Below are 27489 nucleotides of genomic sequence, written 5' to 3'. Positions count from 1 at the left end.
GCAGGTACTGTAAAGTTTCACACAACCATGCGATGGAGTGCATGTCGCAAATAGTCTCCGCAACTGTGCCGTGTGAATCGCGTATTCGTGTATTCCGTGTGTGGGTGTGTCTCGGCTTCCGCATTATACTCCTCCTCGGACCCTCGGTCAACTCTCTGCAGCCCGATGCCGGTTCGTCTATTCGGTGTATAAAACGTCTGGCTACCGCTGCCGTTTACCGCCACTTATGTCTACTTATGCCTCATTTTCTCGCTCGAACCATTTGCATTCACCGGCACAACGATGCGTTTCAACTGTCAGAAGAACCGGAACCGCGATCATCATAATCAGACACTCGGGAATCTTTCATTATCCACCTAACCTCAATCTTCGATTTATCATACATTGTCGATGGTTAAATTGGCCACCTGTTATAGAATGGTTCACGGAAGTCGATCGTATTTCAAGCCTCAAATTGCTTCTCACGATCTTGGTTAATCCGTAAACGACGAAGAAAACTCCGAGGTGACGGGTTTTGGTTAGTTCGTAATTTTGCCACCCGTTCCCAACGATTTATGAAATTGTAGACCGAGCGTGGTGTTGAGATCGTTAGTAAAATTTTGCGAAAACTTCAAGTGGCACGATTACCGTTCCGCGTATGATCCGAATATAATTTGTATATATTTACGCTTCAGAACGCGATAAATCTTGCAGCTTTGGCGCAGCGCCCCATATTGCAAACTTTCGTACTTCTCATTGCAGAGGAAGCGTCGTCACGCGATGTTGCATCAAAGATACCGCAGCGAACTGCGCAAAGTTCCGTACTTCATTTCCAAGTTTTTGCATTTTCTTGTCCAAGTTTCATTACAGGTTGGTTTAATGTTTTGCTATTGTAACCTATTAGAGACTTTCTTTAATTTTTTTTTCCACAAGTTTCAGATTTCGGGGACATCAAGAAACGCGTAATGTTACTTTCGCAATGTAAATATAGACGCGTACGATATGCTGCACAGAAATAAATAATAATCATCCCCCCTGGTGTGTAATTAGTTATACCATACCAGGCGGTTGTAATAACACACATATATATAATATATGTGTGTGCATGCACCATTCGGGTTGTTCGAGGGTAATTATAAATCTCATTGTTACATAATTGTACAATTTACAACGAGGAATTTCAATTTACCTGGTAACGTGAGACCGCAGGTAAGCAGGTGATCCGGCAGGTCGTGAATACTCCGCGGTGGCGTGAGGTCTTGCCCTTTTTTCCTCGCGCCTGAAAACAATCCGAAATTTCATCCAGATTAATAAACCTATTAAATCATTTACACAAACATACTCGAATACGGAACAAATTATTTTCAACATACGATTTGAAATCCCGTGTATAATTAATATTTTTTCACACGCATTTTCATACTGCCTGGAAACAGCCGCAACGTTGCCTCGAGAGGATTAATAAAAAGGGAAGAGATATTTTGCAATCGGGAGGAAAAATGATCGGTAACTCGATACGGACGTGAGAGAAATAGAGAGTGAATCGTTATGAAATATATACATATATACACATGTGTGCATTTAACATCATGGTACATACAGGTATATAATGTCTCCCTCCGTTTGCATATATATATACATGTATGTATGTACACGTTATACATTAGCCAGCAAATTTCTAACAGCTGTGCTTGCTTTGATATGACATTCAATACAATATTTATACACACACAGATCGTGTTCTTCTTCAAACGAATCTCCGTAACGCATGTTCCGCGTTTATACGCAATAGTCGTTGTGTATGTAATATTATACACATCGTGTAGTATTTTCTTCTTTGACCAGTCAGCAGAAATTATACGAGATGTGAAAATTGTGGGGAAAATAGAAAAGAGTGCATAAAAAAAAAAAAAAAAAAAAAAAAAAGAGGTCGTTATCTGCAAACTGGATAGAAACGATTTCGATTAATTGTAAGACGTATAAGTTTCTAAAAAGAATAACAGTCTCGAATTTAAAAGGACATGGGAGAAAAAAAAAAAAAAAAAAAAATAAGGAAACATCGCTGAACAGGCGTGATGAAAATTTGCCATATATATATATATATAAATCGTACGTTCTTAATGATATGGCAGTAATTATAGCCGGAATCAGTTGCGTGTAACTAACGGTTGTTTGAGGCCTGAAACGTGGCGCGAGTTGCGCAGCTGCTGCTAGTGACATGTCCTGATCAGACGCAAAAAAAAAAAAAAAATAAAAATAAAGAAAAAAAAAAAAAAATAAAAAAATCAAGGAGATAGAAATTCCTCAAGTTTCCGTACACCATCCGATAATCCGCGACAGGTAGTTAAGTCAGGCGGCGGGGGCAGGTTGCTCGCATAGAAATCCCGAGCGTCGAGCGGGTGAAACACGATATCAATAATACGTTTTCTAAAACCACACCTACCTATGGAAAACGCCAGCGTAGTCGACGTGTTTCCCTGGCTGTTCACGCGTGCCTGCGGATACGATGCGGGCCGTAATTTGCGTAGAAAGTATTACGTTCTACGCATTGGACGGGGAGGGTTTTACGGGCTTTGCGAATCGCGAGACGCGATGAAATTTTTCACGCGTCGTTAACGGAATGAAGTATAGGTGGGGGGGGGGGGGGGGAGTAAAGAAGACTGCAAGCTCGACAGTGATGCGAGCGGTTGAGTATCTGGTTTAAACGCCATTAAATTCAACGATATTAGTGTAGGTAGTATGATAATCAAGAAAATGGTCGAAAAAGCTCGATACTGAAAATAAATTAGGAACAGATGTTGTAGCTTTTTTTTGTTGTTTTTTTATTTTAATGAAGAAAAATTTCGTGTGTGATGTTCATTACGCTTGACTAATACCTAATTCGTTTTTCGTTAGACAGTGTCTGCTGGTTAACAAAATTTGTCCGAATGTATGTAGTTTAGTTAAATTTCAAATAGGCGGATGAAATTTTTTTAACATTTATCGTAAACAGCGTGTTTCTTAAATTATTAATGCTAAACACACAAAACTTTACGTTTGTGACTTTAAATTGCATAAATGTTAAAACAATTATATACCATAGTTATCAGAGAGCGAAACACGACGTTTAGAAATGATTTTAAATGTAGAAACCGAACGATGTAGTTGGATTATTTACAATTATTTCACGAGCTTCGTGTTTTTTTTTTTTTTTTCTTTTTCTAAATTTCATTTCAATTCGAGGCAACGCTAATAACGCGAAATAAATGTTGAGCTTTCACAAGCCTTTTGATGCGCTTTTGTGGCAGCGTGTAAATTGGATGGTAGTGGCAAGTTATAAAATAGTATTCGACAAGGTCGAGGTCGAACTTAGGTAAAACTTTTTGAGAATTACTCGGAAAAAAATGATATCCGATTACGATTAGGCATTCCTTTGAATCTCGGCTACCTGCCTTATACCAGCATAAATCGTATTAGATGATCACCGTGCGTTTCGTAAAGAATATTATTGTAAGCCGCGAGAATCGGATGATATGAATGAAATGTTATGTTGATGCGTACAAAGCGTGCGCAACGAGGATCTGTGTAATTATTATCTCTACGTAGAATCTCTGTAAGTATACTCGTATAACTAGATATATCATGTACTAGGTCTAATATCGTTCTCGTCGAGATGCATTTAATACCGACGCGTGTTTTCTCCGAACTATGAGGGCTGTTACATTGATATAGAATTATTTAACATTGTTGGCACAAAAATCCTCGGCCAGAGATTATCAATATTAGCCTTCTGCGATGAATATATAGGGATTAAAAACGTAAGAACAATCAATAAATAAACGAATAAATAATAAATCGAGAATATTCTAGCTGTATTAAATGCGTGAATTTTATGGTCAGCCTGAAAAGTTTCGAATTTTTCACAAAAAATCTCACAAATATATACCGTCAAGATTGTGGTATATTTTTTTTTTTCGTTATTAACGCTAATTGATAGCCTATAAAAACATAAAAATTTTATCAAGTCGCAATGATCTCGTTACAAAAAAAAAAAAAAAGAGATGGAGAAAGAACCGTTAAAAATCGTTATCAATCTATTTTTATATAATGTAAAGATCGTTTACGCAAAGAAACACTAATAATATAAAACGACCGTTTCTGTATTAATATTGTAATACGTCACGATATGTCGAATGCAGTATCGTCACGGCGATAAAAAAAATTGTAATAAAAAAAAAAAAAAAAAGTATCAACGACACAAACAGTATGTAATACACAATAATGCATATAATCTATAACAGAGAGAAAAAGTCGAAGAATCGTGGGAATTCCGAGGGATAGAGTTCGCGATGTGAATACTTACCCAGGTATGCACACGTCCGGTACTAACGTGCATTATTATACATATGCATTGGAAAATGCAGGCATATAATACGGATCTATAAGCCTATGGAAGTGCATCGTGGCGCCACGTGGGATCGTGGTATCGGGGTCAGGGCGGGTCGCCGACTGCGGGCGATGCAACGCGCTCGATACTCGCCGCAATCGGGTACATGTATTAACAACGGTCGTTCGTAGCGTAGTACGTAGGTACACACGTACGTATCCGTCCGAATGGACGCAATACGTAGCGATGAATATAGCCGGTCGCGAACAAGGATCGGAGGATGTTGAGTAACTGATTGAGGCGTTAACCTCGTCGCGAACGGTGTGATCGCAAAAAAAAAAAAAAATAAAAAAAAAAAGAAATAAACAAATAAATAAATAGAAAGAATACTTGCTGATATACAATCAAGGGGACCGATTTATCGTGTTATCGTGACGGTCGAAGTGTTTACAAATTGCGTGAAAATATGACGATAAACGATAAGGAGAAGGTATAAATATACGCCTCGACACTTTTAAATGTTATATTCTAATGAAATATACTTTGCACAATATTTGCATCGTTATAATGTAATATCTCTTGTGCAAAGTTTTAGTTAATCGTAAGTTATTATCAAACTTCGCTCACGCACGTTACTTTCAAATTTGAGACGATGAATAAGAAAAAAATAAAAATGAAAATAAAAAAAAAAAAAAAAGCAAAGACAATGAGTCGAACGTAAGCACACAAGAAATTGGCACACGGATTGAGAGCGAAATACACATGCAGTTTGTAACGTGTATACCGGTCGAGAGTACGTTGTTATATATGCCTAGACGTAATGCGGCGTTGTCGCGAAAACTTTTTCGCGCGGGTAACGCGGTGCAGTATATAGGATTTCAACATATTCCAGATTCATTACGAGACGTTTATTACCTACGAGTTAATGACGCTGCTGCTAGTGGTGCCGGTGCCGCCGGCATACCCCAGCATCTCTTGGGAGTTTACGTAACGTAACATAGCTCAAGAGACTTTCTGGGATTTTGATTATGTTAGTCCGTCGTGGGGTCGGGTTGATAAAATTCATAAAAGGAAATGTGGAATAAGAATATAACAACTTGGAATACATATGAGCAGGTATACCAATTACTGACATCGGATCCAGCTTCATTCCCCTCAGATCTTTTCGAATTTTTTTTTTTCTACCGAAAGTCAAAGTTTTCAGATTTTTTACCCTTTTTTTTATCTTTCAATGTCATTGTACGGGGCATTCCATGTTATATTGTCATACTGATTTTATTCATTCTTTTTTTCTTCGTTCATGCTCGTGAAAGGCTCTCAACGTTGAGCTTAAAGTCTAAAAAGCATTGTTTTCGTCTTTCCCAAATTATGAAATATTTTTCAATATTTTTTTCGAAAACCTGGAGACAATTTCACTTAATATGTGTAATTTTCGAGATGGGATCTCCATAAACACACGATAAATGAGTTGTTGAAGAAAATTCGAAGAAAATTTTCGATTCATTTTATTCTTTTTTCATCTTTTTCCTCTCTCGCCCTCTTTTGCGCTCGAGAAATGAACATAAGAATATAAATTGAAGAAAATTTTCATATTATTTCTGTTTGCCTGGTAATAAAGAAAAATAATGATAATAATCATTTACACCTTTGCGCGAGGTCGCGAACACGCTCGGACCGACTCGAGAATGACTTTTGGTCACGCAATCGGGGCGACACGGGACGCTGACGTCATCCCCACGGCATAAATATGCATTATATGCACTGTAAGGTAATGCATAATGCACCTTCGATTCAGGGGTCTCCAACCTTCCTCAACATATTCGTGATCCACGGTGGCTTAAAACCGACCTTAGACATCCCTGACTGTGAGAAAATATTTTAACAGGTACATAGTTATTTTCTTCTCTCCGTTTCATTTCACGACTCGAAGCTGGGACAATTGTTTGATTGAAAAAGGTGGCTGTCGGAGTAGGTGAAGCTATTATTATATACAGCTCGCGTCTATATGGTAACCATAAATTGAGACAATATGCACCAGGTTATAATATGAAGATCCTGCGGTTAGAGGGAAACATAACTGTGTCGACTCGACATCGCGTTTATATAAGTGTCTAATCTGGAAACTTCTCATATTTGTTGTATCATAGCTACTATTTTTAAGGATGTGCGAGATGAGAGGAAAAATTTCCTCTCGTTGCGTTAAAGACATTTTGAAATATTTCGTGCCTTTCAATGGAAACGTTTGAGAGTATAAAAGTGGAACATTTTTTTTTTTTTTTTTTTTGTGAACTACGTGATTCATCTATCGGTTGTGAACAAGGGCTGCGAGTGACGCAATCCGTGTGAAGGACCAACGCTGGACAATCCGCATGATTAACCTGATCCTGAACAACTAGGTATAGGTATAAGCTACCTACTTACGCCGCGGCAGGTATAACAACATTACAAATGAATGCGAATAATGAAGAAAAAGAGGTATAAAAAGCGTTATAAGTATATAGGTGCATCGAGGTCAACGATACGTAATCAAGTGCTGCAGCGGGTAAATACGCGGTATACAGCGACTATGGTCATACCTGTGTGCCTATAATACCTACACGAACAAAGAGCGCGTAAGAAAAAAGATACATACATAGAGAGAGGGAGAGAGAGAGAGAAAGAGAGACTGGTCTCTGATTTTACGAGGTTGCTGCAGCTCGGCAGTCACGTGTCCATTTTTATCGTTGAATCGAAAAGAAGCGATACGACACAACGGCAGTGACAAATAACTGCAATTTCCTGTATGCCTATTTTTATCGAACTAAGAATAGCCGGGGAGAAGATTCAGTTCACGGTTCAGCAGTTGCGCAGCATCCACGTGGATTGAACAGAAATCAGCGAAATGAATGGGATCCGGAAAAATGATGTGTCCGGTCAAAAAATCCGTAGCAAATTCATGGACATTAAAAATAGAATACATCTAGGATCCAGAAAAAAGTTCAAAGATAGTATCCAAGACTTTTGAAGGACAAGTAAAATTTGAGGACATTTTCAGGATCACTGGACACCATGGTGAAAGACGAACATGGATGGAAACCCGACTGGAATTAGTGAAATTCCTTTTTTTTTTTACTTTAAGCGCGGCGAGTATTCTCACGGCGATATCCAATCGAATGGATGAATTCACCTGATGGTTAGATGGCACGAATAGAAGTATGCATCTACGCGTGTACCCAATGCAGGGTTTAATAGGCATAACACATGCCGTTAGCCCAGAGCGCGTTATCGTGATATCGCCGATGTTTCTTGGTACTTTTGCGTCCGCCTTGGAATGCAATTCCACATGTGAACGTGCAGTGCAGGACCCTGTGCCTTTGTGAACCGTACATCTTATTATGCCACGAGCAAATCTTCTAGCCCTCAGCGATTCGCGTTGTGCTACGTTGCGTTGCGTTTCGTTCATCAATGCACAGATCGGTATCGCTCCTTGCAGCTAGGCTGAATAGAACTCGGCCTACGTTCTCAGATCCATCTCTTACCTCCCTGTTTCGACTCTGCAGCCGATACGGCGTTGCTATACTCTGATGGATTCCCAGAGTTCTTTTTTTACGCCTGACCTACATTCAAAACTTGGATTCAGCTGCTTAGGTTGGATTCGATGGGTGTTTACTTGACTCAATGAACGGAATCTATCGCAAGAGAATCTGATTGATAATTACTCCATGCGGTGGTTCATCGAATGGATTGCAAACCAAAGGAGCAAACGAGGCAAGAAAAAAACAAACCATCTACCATTATCATAATTCCGCGGAAATCAACCTATCAGGTTTGATCAGGAACATGTAGAAGAGGTGCGCCCCGGTTATCTGAATGGGTGAAAAGGTGGGCTAAGCAGGCATGTATGAGCGCGTAGATGCGCGACGATTATCTTCGGCATGAATGACTTCGCAGAGTTAAATCAAGCAACAGCAGCAACCCAACGCGGCGCAGCGAGCAATGATCTCGTTACATTTGAGATCCAATTACGATTGTACAACCTAAATATCGACCGGCGAAACGAGCGTTCCTCATGAGTGTACGTTCCACACATGTAACTACGGGTGTAATTATCGTTACCACCAGCTGGAATCAACTGTATTATAGAGATTGTACAGACTTTCATTTGTTCCAATATTTGATTGATATCAACTATACGAATTGCGAATTTTTCTACATTAAAAGTCCAAAGAAACCATGTTCTGTTCTACCCAATATTTCAAAACGACACCAGACGCACGATTTTTACATACGCAACAGTACATATGTATCGCAGATGGCATCGCTCCGGGCGCGCCGAGAAGACATCGTCTTATTAGTATCACTGGCCAATAAATTAGCATAAATTAATTATTCTCGCCGGGATCCAAGAGTTGATTGAGTCGTCGTTGTCGTATGCATATAGAGATCGGTGTAAGAAACTGATGGGATCTCAGCTCCGCAGAGAGTTATGACATTTTTATAATTCATCGTGAAACTGGCATGTAGGTAGGTAGAACTTGCCCGATAATCAATGATCGAACTTTTTCAAAAAGCCTTGACGTCGTCAGGTTCGACGTTAGATACAATTCACAGTTCTGATTCAGTTTTGTAAATTATCAAGTGAGGATGGATGAACAGGCGATCTGGAAAGGCACGGCTGGTTTTTTTGCAACCTTACCCGCTACTCCAGAAGTTATAGTAATGCGCAGGATCCACTGGGAGGCGTTCCTGACTCTTGACTTGACTAATTGGAATTACGCTTAGGTACAGTGATTCAGCAGCAATCACGTAGAGACGCAGCAGGATCCGAAGACGAAGACGAAGACGAAGACGTCGTTGGTATGCAGAGAGGTCTCTGGTAGCTCCCCTTGATCTTCAACCAGGTACGGTGCGCGAATATCTTTCCAGTTTCCATTTTAGTCACCATCACCCGGCCGCTGCACTTCCGCGCGCAGTCAGGACAATGCACGATATACGTATACATGCTGGATTATAAGTAATCCCGGCTCGAAAACCAGTATATAATAACGCAAACCACGGCGCTATGTGATCCACGTTTAACGAGGTACAGTACCTGCGGAAACGCTTCGATCACGGCAATATCACAGGTCTGCAACCAAAAAAACTCCACAGGTTTTTCGTACTGTGTCTTATAAAAGAGAAGAAGAAAAGGTTTCATAGAGAAAAAGAATGAACACGGAATGTTAAGTACATTTCATGAAGAAATTGTTTGCTTCAATTTACAAGAAATATTGTTTAGTTCATTGTAATGAAATGGTGCTTTTTTCATTATTCTTATACTTTTTTTTTTATGCAAACACCACGTATTTTGCAATAATACTGTACGTGATGGACGGAAATGGAAATGATTTTTGGATTTAGCATACTCGAGAACGTGATATTTACCAAAAACATCCCATGCAGCTGTAATTTTTTTTTTTTTTTTTTTGCAGACCTGTGTTTTCCACCCAACAAAATCACTTTTCACTTCATCGACGCTCGCTAGATGCAATATTCAAATTGTCAGATCGGGATTAAAAAACTCCCAGGTACTCGTCCGATATGAATTGGAAAAATACCGGATTTGAGAACCGTGTAAGCCTCGCGATGTTCACCGTTCAAGGCATTTACCGCAGGGGTAAAGTGAGTGCTTAACAAACCGTGTAATATCGAAACGTTTATTTGGCTCGTTGACGATCGGCGGTGGTCGGTCGGTTGCACGGTCACGGTAGCTGACTTCGGACATTTAAACGGTCAAAACTACATGCCGCAAGCCTCGAGAAGAAAGGACGAATCTACTTTATCCTTCTCGGGAAGATGACGCTTTGCCAAGAAGTAAACGAGATAAGGGATATTCAATAACCGGCTTCAATAGCGATAAATTTAGACTGTATAAATCGTGCGATGCCGTAAATAGAGTGATAAAAATGAAACTCGAAGTAAATTGGAAGTTACGATAACTCTCGTCTCTTTGTACACCGATGTAAAAGAAAACAAAAAAATCTCATCTCACAATTTCACCGAGAAACGTCGTCGTCATGGGTGCTCCTTATACATACTCCGTGGTAAAATCAAAGCTAAGAAATTGCCTTTGGCATCGCGGTCGTGGCACCGGTTGTGTCAGTCTACTGAGGAGGTGAACAGCCTCCATTGTCGAGGCTAGCTACTCCGGCGCAAGGCATGATTGAGGGGTTTTGCTCCCGCCCGTACCTACAACGATCAATGAACCACTTAGCGACCGCGGTTGTGGGCAGGCAGGTGGTTATACAGGGTGTCCGACGGCGCTCTTTTGACGTTAAAGAAATCATCACGCAATTTCATCTCCCTTTCACCCAAAGGCACATCTAGTTCAAACAAGCACCGTTCGACAAGTTTTTTTTTTTTGTTCCAATGTATAAGAAAGATATTCCGGAGTATGAGATTAAAGTTGGAAAAATAGGTGCACATATTACACCCATAACTCTTCTGTCTCGAACCAAGTATTTCACGTTCAAAGTGTTGCCCGAGTGTTATGATGTACCTACATAGCGGGTGTTCATTGAGCGGTTAACCACCCCGTGTACTTACATAGGTATAAGTGTGTACGTGCATTTACTTCATCAGTCTGAAGTGGCCTCAGATCAACCTGCGCAAGCTTTGAAATAACTTGCGTGGGTGAGTCAAGCCGTACGCCAAGATTAAATTTAACGGCTGGCGCCTGTCAACGTACACATAGCTCTTGTAGCCGGGCTGTTGAACGCCGTCTACACGGTGCAATGCGTAATTAACAAAGTTGATTAACGGTCGACCGATTGGTAAGCGTCTAGGCCAAACGCTACTGCGTTAATACACGCCCATTAATGTATGTACGTACCTATGGAACGATGACGAGGTTCGTCATAAATTACGCCGCAGGATTATCAAAAGACAGTAGCTTAATCAGTAGATAAAAAAGATCCAAAATTACGCGAACGACCCTCAATCTCAGGATGTGAATAACTCTGTTTGATAATGAGAGTAAAATGTATTACAGTTTAGTTACCACTGTTCACCACTGGCTGATCGATCGAGTGGTTGTAAGCTGTGCGAGCCCGTGGGAGAATCGAGATGGTAAATAAGGCGTAAATAGGGAGAGTAGTCTTTAAAGCGGGTTTTTTCAAATCCATCACCGCGGTGCTGGACCAACGGTGTGTTCCGGTCATGGTTATAGTGCGTTGCTGGTTGTGTACCCGGGATACGGGAGGGATTATCTCCGGGAACAAAGCGCGCGTCTTGACGTAGGTAATAAATTAAACGCAATTTCAACGCGTGTTTCCTGGTCGGTCAGCTGGTCTGTTCTGTTCCGTTCCGTTCCGTTCCACGACGGACTTCGGTATAGAGAGCCTCGACGCAGGGCGTATGTAACAAGCGGAGTATTACACGCGTACCTACGCATGTCGTTTTAAACGTGGTGATATGCACGCGGGAACACGCGTCGTTGTTCGGCTCTAAACGACCCGCGAATAAATTGCAGTTGTCACGTGAACGGTATTATAACGCTGGAAACGAGCGAGACTGTTGACCCTCCCCCCCCCCCCCCTCACGGATCAAACGGACGCATGGTACGTTGATATGTACACATGTACGTCAAGCTGGCTTCAGGAAGGCGGTGAACAAGAGCACCGCCGACGGAGAAGGTGTGGCCGAACCGTGGGCATGCAGGATATCGTGAAAAGTTGGCGAATAAACACAGTGGTGAATAACTACCTCAAAGGGTGTAATCGATCTTCGATCGATTCCTGGATACACGCCCAGCGAGTAACTTGGCATGGAGCTAATGCCTACGATCGAAAATGTTAAACCAATGGTATAAGAGTGTCTTGAATAAACTGTAACCGGAAGTCCTACGCAAAGTCTTGGCAGAATTGGATGATCCCCAGGTAAGCCTGCCGCGTTGCCTGCAGCTGGTAATACCTTTCTCAATGACGCCGTCGGGTCTGCTAATGAAATGTGACAACCGATGTAGAACGGTGTGTACGTGCGGCATGCATTCGGTGTTCACATACCCTGTCTGTGTTCATGTATAATGTTGTCCCTAGGTGGGGTTATGCCGTCTACAGGTAAATGTGCGATTGTAATATTACTGTTATTCACTGTCGGAGATTTTTTTTCTACCATCATTCAAGCTCCTAGCTTATTGTCAGAGTAAATGTCCGATTGTCACTACGAGTACGCATAATACCGATGACTATGCCAGACTCCATTTACACAGATGACGTGAATAGGGAATTGAAAATCACGAACAATGAATAGATTGAGAATGTACCGCGCTCGGTAGGTTAAATCGTTGAAAAATCATTAATACCTATCACAGAATAAACAGAACTAAATGTTGCAAAAAAAAAAAAAGATAAGACTCACCAAATCCCATCCGGACTTCCTCCTCATCGTCGCTGTCGATGTGTTTAATCCCAGCGACTTCAAAGGTGTGAGACTCCTCGGGCTGGTTAGTGGCGCATCCACAGTAATCGTTGGAACAGCCGCAGGATTGCGATCCGCACTTGCATCCGAGAAGAGGATCGTCGGTGTCGCCGTGTCTGCAGGACGGACAGGGAAAGGGTAAATCGTCGATAGACACCCTCTCTATGGCGCGTTCGATGCTGACCAAGAGGGTGCCGATGTACCCCGGAAGATCCTCGTCCGAGACGGCGTCGGGACGAAGGTCCTGCAGGTGATCACTGGCGTCCTTCTCCCTCTCAGACTCGGCTACGACCGCCTCGAGGGCGAAGGGTGTTTTCAGGTCACGGGGAGCGAGTGTTCGCGTTTTCGGTTCCCACCTGGAGTTGCTCTCCTTCCAGTTCTCAACGGTCATCGGCGAGACGCTCGTCCCCCGCTTGATCCTGGCACCTTCGGACCTCGGGACATCGACACCGTCGCCCGGACGTCGCCGTCGCTCCGTCTTCGCCTCCTCCTGCCAGGAGTCGACGCTCGACGTGGACCTGGATTTGGCCAGGGCCAAATTTGGCTGTCGTCCGATCCGGTCGGCGGAGTCTGGCCGTCGACGAACCGGCTCCTCGCCTCTCGCCCCGTTGCTCACCACCTCGACGTCGCTCGGAGCGTCACCCTGAGCCAGGTCATCGCGAGACCGGCGACGCGGCCGAGCGACCGACTCGCTGGCCCCCGTTCTCCGCTTGTGCGAGTCCCGCCAGTCCATGAACTCGTCCTCGCGGTCCCAGCCGAGGATCCCTGGGGCCCGCATTGACGATCGCCACACCAGGGCTATCTGGAAGAGAATAGAGTCGCGTCAGTCGGATTGGCTGGAGTTTGGAAAGCCGGGGACTTGTTACCAACGCCACCGAGTCAAGATGCAAGTTTCGAGTTTTGCGTAACTTGGCAAAACTTGTGCCGCGTACTCAAGGTATAAACTTACTTCGACGGGTTCCTGGACGAGATTCGAACTAGGGTCTGTGCTCCTCCCCCGTGGTTTCCTCGCGCAGAGGTAGCATTCCCCGACGCGTAGCGCCGAAGCCTCCAATTCACCCAGGTGGATCACCAGACCGATTTCACCGAGTGTCAAGGGCCACCCTTTCGGAACCACGGACTCGTTACCCTGCATCAAAAAGCGAAAACACTGCTCAGAAATGCTGCTGGATATGATAATTGGGATTGGAACATGAGAAGACACTACTGCTGCAGTACAAGTTAGTATGTAACGTATGTACAGCTCTTCGATCGATCTAGTGACTGACGGTTCGTCGAGCGAGCCCTCAAGAACGTCATAAGGTAATCTGAAAACACCTTCACCGCGGTACTCTCTTTTCTCTGCACAGCCTACGCACAATCATGTTCCACGGTGAAAATCAAGGCACGCAGGTTACAGGGTGAGGTCCGGTGGGGGATTTAGCCTAGCTGTAAAGCAGGTATGGCCGAGCGGACAAGGAACTGTCCCAGATAAACGAACACCGGGTGGCGGCGTCATTGGCACCAACACACACGGAATCCCGAGGGAAGGGATATCGCGAAATTTCATCACGTTGCGGCGGTGGCGGGTGGAAATATGCGTACAATATGTGTATTGGTTCTACATGTAGAAACTGAATGCCTCATTGTCGGCACCCTGACGAGACCGCGACGCCCCGGCCCGGAACCATTTATGATAACGTGAACGACAACGACGACGACGATGCTGCGCATAAGTGGGTAGGTACATACGTACAACGATCCGAGCATGATAAAGAGTCAGCTTCTGTCACCGCCTGCTGGCGGCGTACCATTACCTCGTTAAATATCCCCCTCCTTCGTTTTGTTTTCTTTTTCTTTTTTTCTTCTTCAAAGGTTTTAGATGATAGATCACAGCGTCCGGATCATTTCTGACTCTCGCACAGTCGGCTGAAGCCAATTTCATATTGGTTATACTCATACATACTTTCACTGGCAATCAGATATCACAAGTGATTCACGGAAGTTTTAAACACATGCTTCTACTGTACGAGGCGGATGTGACTAGATGAGAAGCGAGGATCATCTGACAACTGTCCTTTCAATATTCATTAGGGCAAAATCCTGTACACTGGGCTTATCGGGATATTTTTCATTTCCTTCGCCAAACTTACGTGGGTACCACGAGAATGTTTCAACGGGTTTTATACTGTATCCGTTCATTCACGGATTACCTACCTACTTTGTTCAGGTTATTTATACTCACGGTGCTGAAAGATTGTTTCAGGGAATAATTAGCACAGCCGGTTGTGAGCCAGAGTTGAACGCGATGTGGGATGAGTCAATGCACCGATATTTGCACGGGAAGTTTGCAGTAACTGTTCTGGCTTCGTTTGACCCTTGGAACGTCGACGTTAGTGGTAGAACTATGCAGTGACCCAGAATAGAGAAAATTTGACGGTTTTTGGAACCCGATATCAGCGGCGAGCGCGAGATGTTTCCTTTTTCCATTTCGCGACAAGCAGGTTGAGATCGGATCTCGGGGCACTTTCGCGGACACTCATAACGGCGTACGGTGTGGGTCGAGTTTCACGTGACGAGCGAAAGAGTAATCGATCGATCGATTGACCGCCCCGTGCCGCCTTACAACCGACAACTAATGAGGCCTCATCTACCGCCTTCATGTCCCGGGGCGACTCGCAATCAAAACAATCATCAGCTTCTCAATGCAGGTAAGCACTTCTGTCTGTCGATCGCGCGCCGCGCTACACGGCGGTTGAATCGAGGAGAAAGAGATCACACACGTGGTGTCTCTGAACGTGATCACAATAGCCCAGCATGCGGAATGGTTTCCAAGAAATTTCCTAAGCCCAGCGTTCGAGATAGGGAAATGATAACTGTGACGTGCGTCACTCTGTGCAAATTTTTTCTGACCTCCAAGATCACGGGCCAAGCATCAGCGTCGACGACGCAACCTTTTCTCAGGAGGAAACCAAGGCATGTAGCTAGGTAGGTAGGTATGCGCTTTGATCGGCCCGTTCCTCCTGCACTGCCCGCAACCATAAGAACCGCGTTGATACGTAGATCGTACAGGGCGATGCACGTCGTCCGAGTTGCACACAACACCGTAAGGTCCGCACGGTGTAGGTGCGGTGCATGGATGCATGAACGACGTGCGGTGCACAAAGCGCGGTGCATATTTTACGCCTCAATAATAACACGGTGTGAATAGAGCCGGTAACCGATATGGACGGACCGACAAACCGACTGGAGGCTCATTTGAAATGTAGATTAGACCTTCCCTTGTCTTCGACCATATCGCCGCTGCACTACTCTAATCATGCAGCAGGGTTCGCCCATGCAGGAGGGGCGTTCTCTCCGCTGGCTGCGTTTCTAGCCGATATTCGAACGGCGCACTCCGACGTTGAACCAGGGCATAATTCGATCGTCCAAAGGCCTCGACGATCCGGGTTTCGGTTCCGACTCGACGTCGTTGCCCTCCTTAGAAATCGCGACACACTTCCATAAAGGGTGAATATTTGAGATCGCCTGTGCGCGCTCCGTAGTTGGGCAAAACGGTTCATTTAATCGCTGGGCGCGATCGCGAGTGCCAACAGGAATGCAAAAGTTATCGGCCCCCGCTTTTGCCCGTCGTTTTCCTCTGCGTTATATACGTTATATGTGCTGCGGCAATGGCAATGGCAATGGCAGTGACGTTCGCCGAACGGGGAGAAAGGATGGAAACTGCGACTGCGTTTTGTTTCCCTTAATAGGAAACTCCGGCAACATGCATGCGTCGTATATGTATATGTATAAGAGTGTTTTGCGACAAACGAGGTCATAAGGTTACCCTCTTATAACACTCCTCGGAAGCTATCCTAGTAGACGATAAACTGCCTCTCTAGCACACGTCGTTTCCTTGGCAAGAAAATTATTGGAGAACGTTCTGAAAGGCGGCACGCGATTCTTATACCAGCGCTGTGGCCCAGTCAGTTCTGCCTCTTTAAAAGACTTGCATCTCTTCTGTTAAACGGCCATTTAATGACAATGTAGAAACTCTCACTCTGCACTCACTATCGAATAGAGGTGCTATAGATCTCACGTACTTGTACAAAAAGGACAAAGAGGATGTGCAAGATTACAGCTTGCGGATCAAAGTGCGAGGATGATAGACACTCGTATACGGCTACGAGAGAAAACGATTTTTTATCTTGAAATATAAAAATTTTCATCTTCACTCATTTGCATGATTAATTCACCACGCTAAATCCCACCGGACGTTCTCGATCCAACAGCGTCAGTCAAGCCACAACAAACTGGCAGCGGTTTTCTTCAGAGAACTGCCTATCGCATGTACAAGAGTTGAATGAACACCGACATCGATAATGCAGGGACTATAATAACGCGCTAATTAAAACCAGCAGCTGATATCGACTCCGTTATCTTCGAGAGTCCAGTCGGTCGGTTCAATGGCGCGAATACCGAGAAGAAAGGCAGCTAGGCTAGCTAAGATTCATGAATTCTGCGGTACCGCCTGACTAATTACAATTAACCTTGCTAATTATACAATACGAAATGTACCAGTTTCGCATCTGAGAGGTCGTATTTCTCGGTTCGTTAAGCCTCAACGCCGCCTTTGATATTGTATCCTTATCACAATGTCGCCTTTATATTCTCATGCTGATTCCTACGTGCTTGCGAATATGTTACTCCATCCTCGACGACTATCGTTGGCCCAGGTCGGGTCACGCCTGGCGCCCGCCTGATTCTGGGTCGAATTGCGTCAGCACACATCCGATCGGAACTCCATTCCATTCCATTCCATTCCATTTCATTCTATCCCAATCCATTCCACTCCTTCACGATGTCGCAAAAACTGCGTAGCTGTGAACCTACGTTAACCTTTTCCGAGTCAGGTGATCGGTTCCCGACCTCTGATGTCCCCGGGGGTTCTAAGACCGTCATTTCGCATTGGTGTCATGGTGCAATATCGATCTATTGCAACACGATTAATAACATTCACCTCATTAGCATAAGCTAGGTTCGTTCGTTCGTCCGATTATACCTGGTGACTCTGATTTCTCACCCAGCCCTTCCGACTGATTATAACATTGCGTTGAAGAAACCGAGTGAAGCAGTTTTTTCGACAGTATTGCACATCATGTACGTATGCATGTAAAGACTTGATGGGTAAATTACGGGAAGCAAACGTGCACGTGGATTATAAGACTCGAGGCTGCTTTATAATAGTGAGACGTCGAGCTGATTGTGAGAGACTCCGGACGTGTCGTTGTGACAAGTGATCTTCTCTATCTGACGTGTTAATCGCGTCTAAACAGCAATCACGAGTTATACCGAGGTGTGCACACGAGATGAAAACGGGACTTCGTAGACCCATCGGCGAACCCGGGAGTAGATGCTACCGCCGGTAAGTTCAGGTCTTCCTCTTGTAATGGTCTCCTTAACGGTGACTGCTTGCCGTTTGATCGACTATAATTCATAATCTAATACCGGCGCTTGCCTAAGAAGAAGAAGAAGAAGAAGACGCAGAAGCCGGAGCAAAAGAAGAAGATGAAGAAGAGTGAGAGATTCTCGGGCGATAATAATTACGTTTACTCCTTAAATGCTACCTCTTAACTTCTTGCACCGAGTTTATAATGCGCCAAGCTCGACAGACCGTGCAGAGAAAGGAGAAGAGGAGACCGAACGCAGCATCAACAGCAACAGCTGTTCAGCCGTCCCAACCCAGGAATTACACGGCTAATTCTTTTTATTCTTCGTCGTTGGTTTTTATTCATTTATTTATTTTTTTGCACCCCAAGAATACCGATCATCACCTCGTCCCTGAGATATGCAGATTAGCCGTTCGTTCCATAGAACACGGATTGTGAAACTTTGTGCAGCAGCATTGGAACTGACGAGTCTCGACTTTGATATTTTCTCTTCTCTTCGAGACGCGGCACGATTTGCCATAGCTATTATTTATTGCTCTGTCGTAGTGCCTGTTGTATATATCAATTCTGTATAGTAAAGAAACGAGACAGCGATACTGTACTTTTGTATTCTCGATTTATTTTTTTCACATTCCCGCTTCTCGTTCATTCTTATACCTACACTACTCCTCAGAGAATTTTCACTGTAGTGACATTTCATGCGAAAATATGAACAGGCTAGGTAAGTACCTATTTATTATCCAAACGATTCATCTTCTCAGTTACTGCTCGATTGTTCCTCGCTCCTGCAGTCGTATAATTATCCAGATCTTTATCTGGTTTCTAACTCGAGTCAACAGGTCGCTATTCAGCAAACGATTATCCCCCGTTGACAAGTGGAAAAATCGAGAATACGTAGAATATTTGGTAATGCGATATATGGATGCAATTTTTTATTTCGTAAATATTATACCTCTGTTTTTGAAAAATAAATGCTCGCAAGTAAACATCCGCTTTTCTCATTTTTCCGAATCGTTGAGAGAGAGACAGAGAAGAAAAAGAGAGAGTTCAGTGATCCACGAAGTTATACGGTCACCGTTTATGAGTTCTATTTATATAACGACGTCAAAGCTTGTCTATACGCATAACGGCGTATGATAAACAATATACATGATGAGCGCTGGTTAATTAGCAAACTGCCAATCAATTTACCGTCTCCCTCATTCCGTCGTCAAACAAAGCGCAGACAGGCATTTCCTGTTTAAGATTACAAACTACGGACCAAGAGGTCATTACCACCGTCTTCACTTGACACGTCTCATACTCTCATCTAGACCTATAGACAGACGCACAGGTCCAAAAATCGTTTGATTTTTTTTTGTTAAACTTTCCAAAGTTTGATTAAATCTTGTCATCAATACACCGTTGAACAAATGGTATTACCGCATTTAGCTTTGAACCAATAGGTTTGAACTCTTCGGGGTTTCTTGGCGTTGGCGCTGAATCCTGATTCCTGGATGAGCGATGAGCTGCTATGGCCGCGGGCAGCATCCCAGGTACCCAGGTAGATACGAAAGCAGCCAACAGTTGTACGGCCGTACGCATCGCAACTCCACATATAGTCATTACCTCAAGTATACTTACGGCTTGTTGGTCTATTGCGTGCATGGCAGGCGGCAAGTCCCGGCCGAGCGTGACCACGTTCATTCGTTCATTCGTTCGTTCGACGCCGGAGATTATTATGCAAGTGTACCTCAGCAAACCGCAGTTCCGGGTTTGATTGTCCGTTTACCATGGGGCCCCATCGAACCTCCGAGTGGTGCGTGTGCCTCCATTTATCGGTATCTTATACCATTACGCTTGTCCAGCCTGGACGTGGTTTACTTGAACATAGAACTTTTGCTTGGACTTCATAGGTCGACTTCTGTCGTCTGCATAGTGACGATTAAGTGCGACTCTCTTTGATTTCCACATCTGCGACCATCTCTTCTCTCTTTCAACTTCCACGTTGGTCATTGGCGTTCAACCCAATGAAATTTTAGTAAGAGTAAACAAGTTATTCGTAATACATATTGACCTGGAGTTTGAAAGCCGACGAATATCAATCAGGAATAATGGTTGACGGGAGTTTCCGGTTTCTCCGGTAATCTATGAGAGCCAAAGATACAGTGAAAGGTGTAACACAATTGACCCCGTATGGGAGTATGCGTAACGTGCGACGAATGGTGCCCCATAGACACGTCTGATCGCAGGTAGCCGAACCATCGCCCAAACGCTAAGCAAACGTTCGGTAAATGGGTACTCTATCAAAGTAGGTAACTGCCTTCCTACTTAAGTGGCTTGAACTGAATTCAGAAATGAGATGCTGGCTCCGGTATTATGGCGCAAACCACTTAAACCGCACAACACCCGACCGATCGGTTGGCGAGCTAATTGCCGAGTGGTAATCGATAACCTTTTCTTTATGCATCGCGGTGTGAAGTGCGAAGGGTATACAGTAATAACACCGAGGCTGATATCGCAGGTGGAGCACTGCAGGACGTTGTTTTTTTTTTTGTTTTTTTTTGTATTCAATGAGAATGCTCTCCTCCGATTTCATTCGTCTTCACTGCAACACTGTATCAGGTAGTATAAGAGCTGGTAGAAACGAGCTCAGTCTCGTCGTTAAAACTTATATATTCCCCATACCTTTGGACTCTTGCTTTACACGCTTCATATTTTATTCCCCTTGTTTTATGTACCTGGTAATAAATTATCACAACGCTAAGGACTTCCGGGTACGACTGTAATAAACGAGAGAATAACGCCATACAGCAGCCTCACCCACAAACCAATCTTAGTTCAAGACCAGAGATCGGTGATTCAAACATAAAATAAAAAAAATTCTGTCGAAATATGATCAAATTATGAGACATCGGTCGAGCGTTAATAGATTTTTATTCGACAAGTTAGGTAAAGAGCTAAATTCCCACCTGCTCCTATGCATAAACGGACTTTGGATATGTAACCCGACTAATCCCGTATTTGGAAAATTCATTTACATATGTATTATACGCAATTGCCATACCGGCGAAATTTATTCTTACAGAGTAAAATGCTCGAGGGCTTTAAACTTGTGTCGCACCGCGCTGTGCGAGAAATTAACTACTGGTATAAAAGAAATGATAATTATTCCCGGCATAGCATACATAACGTGTACATATCGCAATGTAGAATTGCGAGAGAAGTGTATGTATAGTTACGAGAAAATTTTTACCGCTTGGAAGATTAGATATGAAGAACACCACGGTAAATATTTTATTTTATTATTTTTAGTACATGTTTAATTCGAAATTTTTGGTCAAATTGTCAATATCTCACTTGCAGCTTCTAGTGAACAGATAAGTATAAAGAAAAGAAACAGGATGAAAATAAGATAAAAAGATACATAAAGACGAGGAACAGATCGTCGAGCAAAAGTACAACCCGTCATTAACTCCGTTTTATCTGGGAAAAGTTGTGGTTTAAGGTCGGTCGGTCTTGGTAGGGATAGTCACAGGCCAACAAGGTCCACATTAAACAATCAAACGCGAACGATTCAATCCTGTCAAACGTAAGGTATGATTAACATCACAAGTAGGAGAGAGAGAGAGAGAGAGAGAGAAAGGAAATCAAACCGGATATAACGTGAGAAATAAGACAGAAACGTGAAGGTGGTGCGAGGTGCCATTCGGTATGAAGAAATCAGGACCGTCGTCCTCGTGGGGTAAACGGCGCTTGATATATGGGCTTGAAGAATGATTTTTAACGTCGAACCGAAGCGGTGCAGATCAGCGGACAAACCTAATCATCATAGGCGTTCTGCACGTTTCCGGTCATCGAGTATACCACACTGGGAGAAATTTTTAGTTCCGGTTACCGCTCAGTCCTTAACTATTTTCATTTTTTACCACAATCAGAAAATATAGTTCTAGGTAGATAATGAAAATTAGTTTTCTAGTTGTTACCGGAAAGTCTAGTATCCGTTACTATTCTTTCTCATTACGATCACCGTTGCTATATTTTCTTGCAACTGTTGCGAAAATTTAATGCTTGTGCAACGATAAATTGACGTTAAAGCCTTGTTTAACTAAAAAAGTAGAGTAAACCTCACAAACTGATTTTGCGTTGCAATTACCAAAAAAGGATCGACGATAGCGCAAAATGGTTAGGCGTACCTCGTTTTTCGTAATACCAACAATAATCAAACAGTTTTTCTCAACGGTACCTGTTTTACTGAATTTTTCTAGATACTGTAACAAATGTAATTTTTCTCAGCGCAGGTTCATTGGTGTGTTGGAGATGATGGCTAAATTCACATGCATGCGTACGTACGAAACAAGGTGTAATCTGAAAATTCTCGTCGTGGGAAACCGCCCATGGGAGAGGATAAACAAGCTTCTTAGTACCAGACGTATGTAGGATGACTACGTGCCGCTGCTGCTGCTGCCAGGGTGTAATAAGATAATGCAGAGCTAACGGAGGCTGGGCTCTGCCTTTCACGGTAAACGTCGTCATCGAGACATACTGCGGAATCCTGATCGAGGCAAATCATGCGCAGCCTGCAAGCTCGACCTCTTTCGACGAAGATGAAGTGGGATGATTTCGTAAATCGCTGATCGAGTCGCGCAGCGTGGGTACTTAAGATTCGATTGAAGGACTGCTGCTCTCGTGAATGCGCCACGTTTGGTCTCATCTAATCAGATCAGTGCTTTTAGAGGGTTTAACGCACCCTCAAAGTAGGTTTGTGAAATCCCCGTGGACGCAATAAGAGATCGATTAAGACCGGTGGTAGTTTCAAGAGAATCGAAAACGGGGCAGTAAAGAGTAAAGAGGAGGCAATTAGGCAGGGCATCGATTAGGTTGGAAATCTTGGTAAGTTCAACCGGGCGTTCTATCCTAACGATGACACTCCCAAAGTACAGGTTATATTATAAGATGAGCGTATTTTAAAGCTGGGGGAATCCTCGACGACCTCCCATGGGGGCGAATAAGCCACGAGCGGACGAGTCACTCCGGTTGCTATACATATACAGGCTTGTTGTGGTCGGAGCTTAGGCTCTCGGCAAATATCAGCCCGTGGGAAATGGCCCCTTGAACTCATAAAACCGAATGACGGTATAACCCCACTTGCGCCAACTGATAGTTAGTTGAGAATTACGAGCGGGTAAATTATTGCTAAAATACCGTAGATTCATAAGTAATGCTCGTGTAATGATCATTCATGGGTGGCGAGAATCCACTCCTCCCATCTCATCCTCAGACCCTACTATGTCATCATCAAACGCTTCACGAATCTCTCCTGCTTGAAGTAAGACTCTCCATTTTCAGCCTTTGACAGTTGCGTCAGTCGGATGATAAACAAACTTCCGATAAAAACAAATTTATAACCAAGATTTCGAGGTTTTCGAATGTACAAAACCTCCTTTCGCCAGCTGTACGTAATCGATTCTGTGCAGAAGTCGGTTGAAAAATCTTCAAGAAAGCAATGGAGCAGTAAAACCCGACTGAAATTGTTTCGCATTTATCACAGACTGGTTAACCGCCTCCGCAGCTTTTCTCTTTCTTCGTAAATAATTGAGATCGATTTTACGGTGAAATTCGTGACGATGTTATACGTTTCGAACGAGAGCGGTGCAGCGCGTGTCTGTGATTGATGACCGTTTCGTGATCTCATTAACTGTGCCGAGTGAATTTCCGTTTGTTGTCAGTACCTCCGTTCATCTCCGACAAAAGTAGATAGGCCGTTGCTTCTGGCTCGTTTTCCACGTCAATAAAAACCTTCTGGGGTTTGATAAAGCGACTATAGTAACGAATTAGACTAATGCAAGTCTGATGGCCCTTGCGGATGAGATGCGGGTAACCACACGTGAGATATCGATCCGGTAAAGAAATTAGGAGAAGAGATCAAGCCGCGATACTAATGAAGCACTTTCGATTCTTTTCGCCCAACTCTCAACTCCGGGAACAAACTTAATTCGAGCAGTAAGTAAAGTTTGAGGAGTGAGATCGATCGAAATCTATTTTGCAAGTGGTACATTGTATCCGACTGGTAAAGAACGATCAGCTAGTGGTTGATTCTCTTACCTGGAAGAGAAGAAAGTGTAAAAAATAAAAGGAATAAAGTTGTTATTAGCGAGATACGAGGCGTGATGAGTGGCTGGGAAAAGTGGCAGTAACGCAATCGGTTATCGTATCTTATGCGATAAGGAGCACACGGCGTGGGTACAATAGCAACAACAAAGGCCCGTGTGCAAGACCACACAAGGCGTTTGTGAAGGGAGCGAAGTCGGGGGAGTAGAATGGACGAGGAGGGCGCGACATGCACACAGACACGTACAGACCGGGGCACGGGGCTTAACCTGGGGCCCTTGAAACGCTCGTTTAGGAAGAAAAGGATCGCGGGGATCGCCGGGATCGCCGGGATCGGCTCCTAGCCACGTGGGTGGTTCGTACGAGCGAAATGACACCTCGGAGGCCGTCGTCGTGATTCAAGAGAGCTACACGCGCGCGAGAGACGAAGCAATAAAATGAAAAGGACGTCTTTGTAAAACGTCTAGCACCGTACATACGTCTTGATTGATTTACTCTCACCTAACTTTCGACGTCCGCGAGATTTAAAATCCGACAAATCATCCCGGGACCATAACCACAACGCGCGTATAATCTATTCCAAAATTGTTCCGTCAAAGGGATTCTCTTCTTCTTCTTCTTCTTCTTCATTTTTTTCTATTCCGCATGAGTGATAGAAAAAGAGAAAAAAACCTCTTCGAAAAATATGCATATGCATCAAGATGTATAAGCAGGTCAAGTTGGCACGTTCAAATTTCGATTATAACTTATTCATGAAGAGGTCTCTCACGTCTTATAGTGAATATCGAATCTTTTCTCGTCAAGTTGTATTTATACACCGTCGCATATAACAATACGTCTGTCTCAAAGAGAACAAATCATCATACATCGTGCCCGGCTCTCTGTTCTCACGATATTTTGTCATACCTCTAAACCTAAACAACAATCGCATATAACTTCCTTCAGCGTCGTTAACTTTCTGGAGCACATTTCCGTCTTGATAAATTTTCGTACAACATACTTTAGTCACGGGAATCTGACTGCAAAACAAAAAAAAAAAAATGTGTAAAAAAAAAACACCAGTGAGAAACATCAGACCACACTCACAATCATATATACCAATAGACGCACAATTGTACAGGTTATATTTATAAATGAATCAAGGGGTAATAGAGTCACGATTCAATGTAGGCTGCTGCGTAGTTCCCGTAAAAGGTCTCGTTTAGCAAACTGCATCACTGCAAGATCCTTAATACACGATATGCATAGAGCCGGACGTTACAGGTATACAAGATACTCGCGTAAAATGACGAAGAATTATTACACCGGGTTTCCGCGGGGACGATCAAAGAAACGACGCAATCATCATCATCCAGCCTGGCTGCGTACTTCCACACCATGGTCTTCAACAACAACTTCTCGTTGGTATACCTATAGATTACACGGAGGGTCATAGTGCTCCGCAGGAAACTCTTGGACAAAGGATCGAATTGTAACCCTACATTCATCTGTCGCACCTGACGCACTCGGTACGAAAAGAGTCCATCCGGCACATTCGGGTCATAAGAATAAAGAGTCACACGATATTTTGGCGCGATCACATGCACAAGCCAACAGAGCTAGGTCATAACGGCAATGAACCGCAACCATCGAACTGTTCGGCTCCACGGTCTGCCTGATCAAGTTCAACGTCCCAGAATCTAGACAGTCTTTTAATTGTTTCACATCGCATTTGCAGACCCAAAAAATTAGCTGTTGTTCGAATATGTACCATACGGTGTGTCTGTAGCGTTACGACGTACCGTTGATCGGAAAGCCTCGAGCGTATTTACATATTTTTTACCCCGTACAATTTCGCGCACCCACCATGTTGCTTTGTTTGAACGAACAAGATCGTACCGTTGTATGATTTTAAAAAATCGATTAAGAAATAGAGTGAGAGGAAGCGAGAGAGCGAGAGAGAAGAGGTATACATTGATTCGTAGATATTTTATAGGAGATGTACGAGTTTACACAGTGGAAAAGAAAGTTTGAGAATTGCAGCGTGCATTTTTTGATTATGTGTGTACTACGTATGTACGCGTATGCCGCATTGAAAGAGAAGAAACCAGGAAAGGTGTTTACGGAACCGGAAATACGCGCGGGTTGTTGTTTGACCGGAAACAGACATTTCCACGATGTACCGTAGGAACGATCGGTTGATCATAGTTATTAGGTACTTGATTTCATGAATTTCTAACGACGGTATTCACACGCTTCTGAAAGCGAGATAGGTATAAAAAGAAAGAGAGAGGTACCGATCAACGATCACGTGAATCGTGCAGAGATAAGGAGTGTACAAATAACGAGGAACAGGTGAATAATAATTCCGGATATAAATCAGTGAAAATCCGTTGAACAAAAATCGTTGGAACAATAATTCGGAAACTGAATTCACGAAATTTTGCGTTTTATGAAAAAGTATAACCTTGTATTTTTTGTCGAATACGCATGTAATCAATCAAGTTTACAAAACGGCATCCGATTCGGTTGGATCTATAATTTTGTCTACGAATTCGTAGAAGATTTTCTGCCGCAGTTCGATAAATGCAGAAAATCGAGGAACGATGATCGAGTAACCGTCCGGGCGAGGAATGCGATCCAGTGGCAGGTTTTTACAGGCGCCAAACAATCGGGGTGAGATTATTCTGGCCCCCATTATACGCGGGCACCTGTCACGGTCATACCGGTTAAAACTTAGCGGAAGACTAACTGTGCTTTTACAGGATTAAACCAAGGCTCGTTTAATAAACTCAATTACGGATTGATTACCCCGGTAACTTGATTGGTCATCGTCATGCTCATAGGGAAGCATATTATAACCAAGGCATCCGTACACCTTGACTAGGCTCCTGCCGAGACCAGAACAAGACCCAATTATACTGCGAATTTATCATTCATTAGAAAAGAAAAAAGAAAAGATGAACACACAAGAACAACAACAGCAGGAATCACGAAACATAGGAAAGCAATATTTAAAAATTGAGTATAAAAAATAGAAAAATTTAAGTATCAACAAACAGCAATAGTCCTTGAATTATTCTCTTTTGATACAGCCATTCATACTTTTTTTTAGCAGATATCCGATCGTACGTATTCACCATGAAAATATGAGACCAGCTTTTTGATGTGCACGTCAAATTCCATCGCATAAATTATTAACATTGGTTGTGTCTGATCTGATTGCAA

At 43.3% G+C, this 27489-nt stretch overlaps 1 protein-coding gene across 1 annotated transcript in view; it reads right to left on the bottom strand.

The window, feature by feature from the left end:
• The window catches only part of LOC107224435, a 192503-nt gene that overhangs the window by 69290 nt on the left and 95724 nt on the right, over positions 1-27489 (bottom strand). Inside the window, exons 4-6 of the mRNA XM_046732611.1 lie at positions 13731-13910; positions 12722-13583; positions 1169-1258 (exon numbers count right to left, since the gene is read on the bottom strand). Coding sequence (XP_046588567.1) covers positions 1169-1258; positions 12722-13583; positions 13731-13910 — 1132 coding nt within the window. The remainder of the gene's footprint in view (positions 1-1168; positions 1259-12721; positions 13584-13730; positions 13911-27489) is intronic.

Source organism: Neodiprion lecontei, chromosome 2 (genome assembly GCF_021901455.1).
Source record: "Neodiprion lecontei isolate iyNeoLeco1 chromosome 2, iyNeoLeco1.1, whole genome shotgun sequence".
In the NCBI taxonomy this organism is placed as follows: Eukaryota; Metazoa; Arthropoda; class Insecta; order Hymenoptera; family Diprionidae; genus Neodiprion; species Neodiprion lecontei.
The sequence above is the reverse complement of the archived record's forward strand: the minus strand, read 5'-3'. Positions and strand labels throughout refer to the sequence as shown.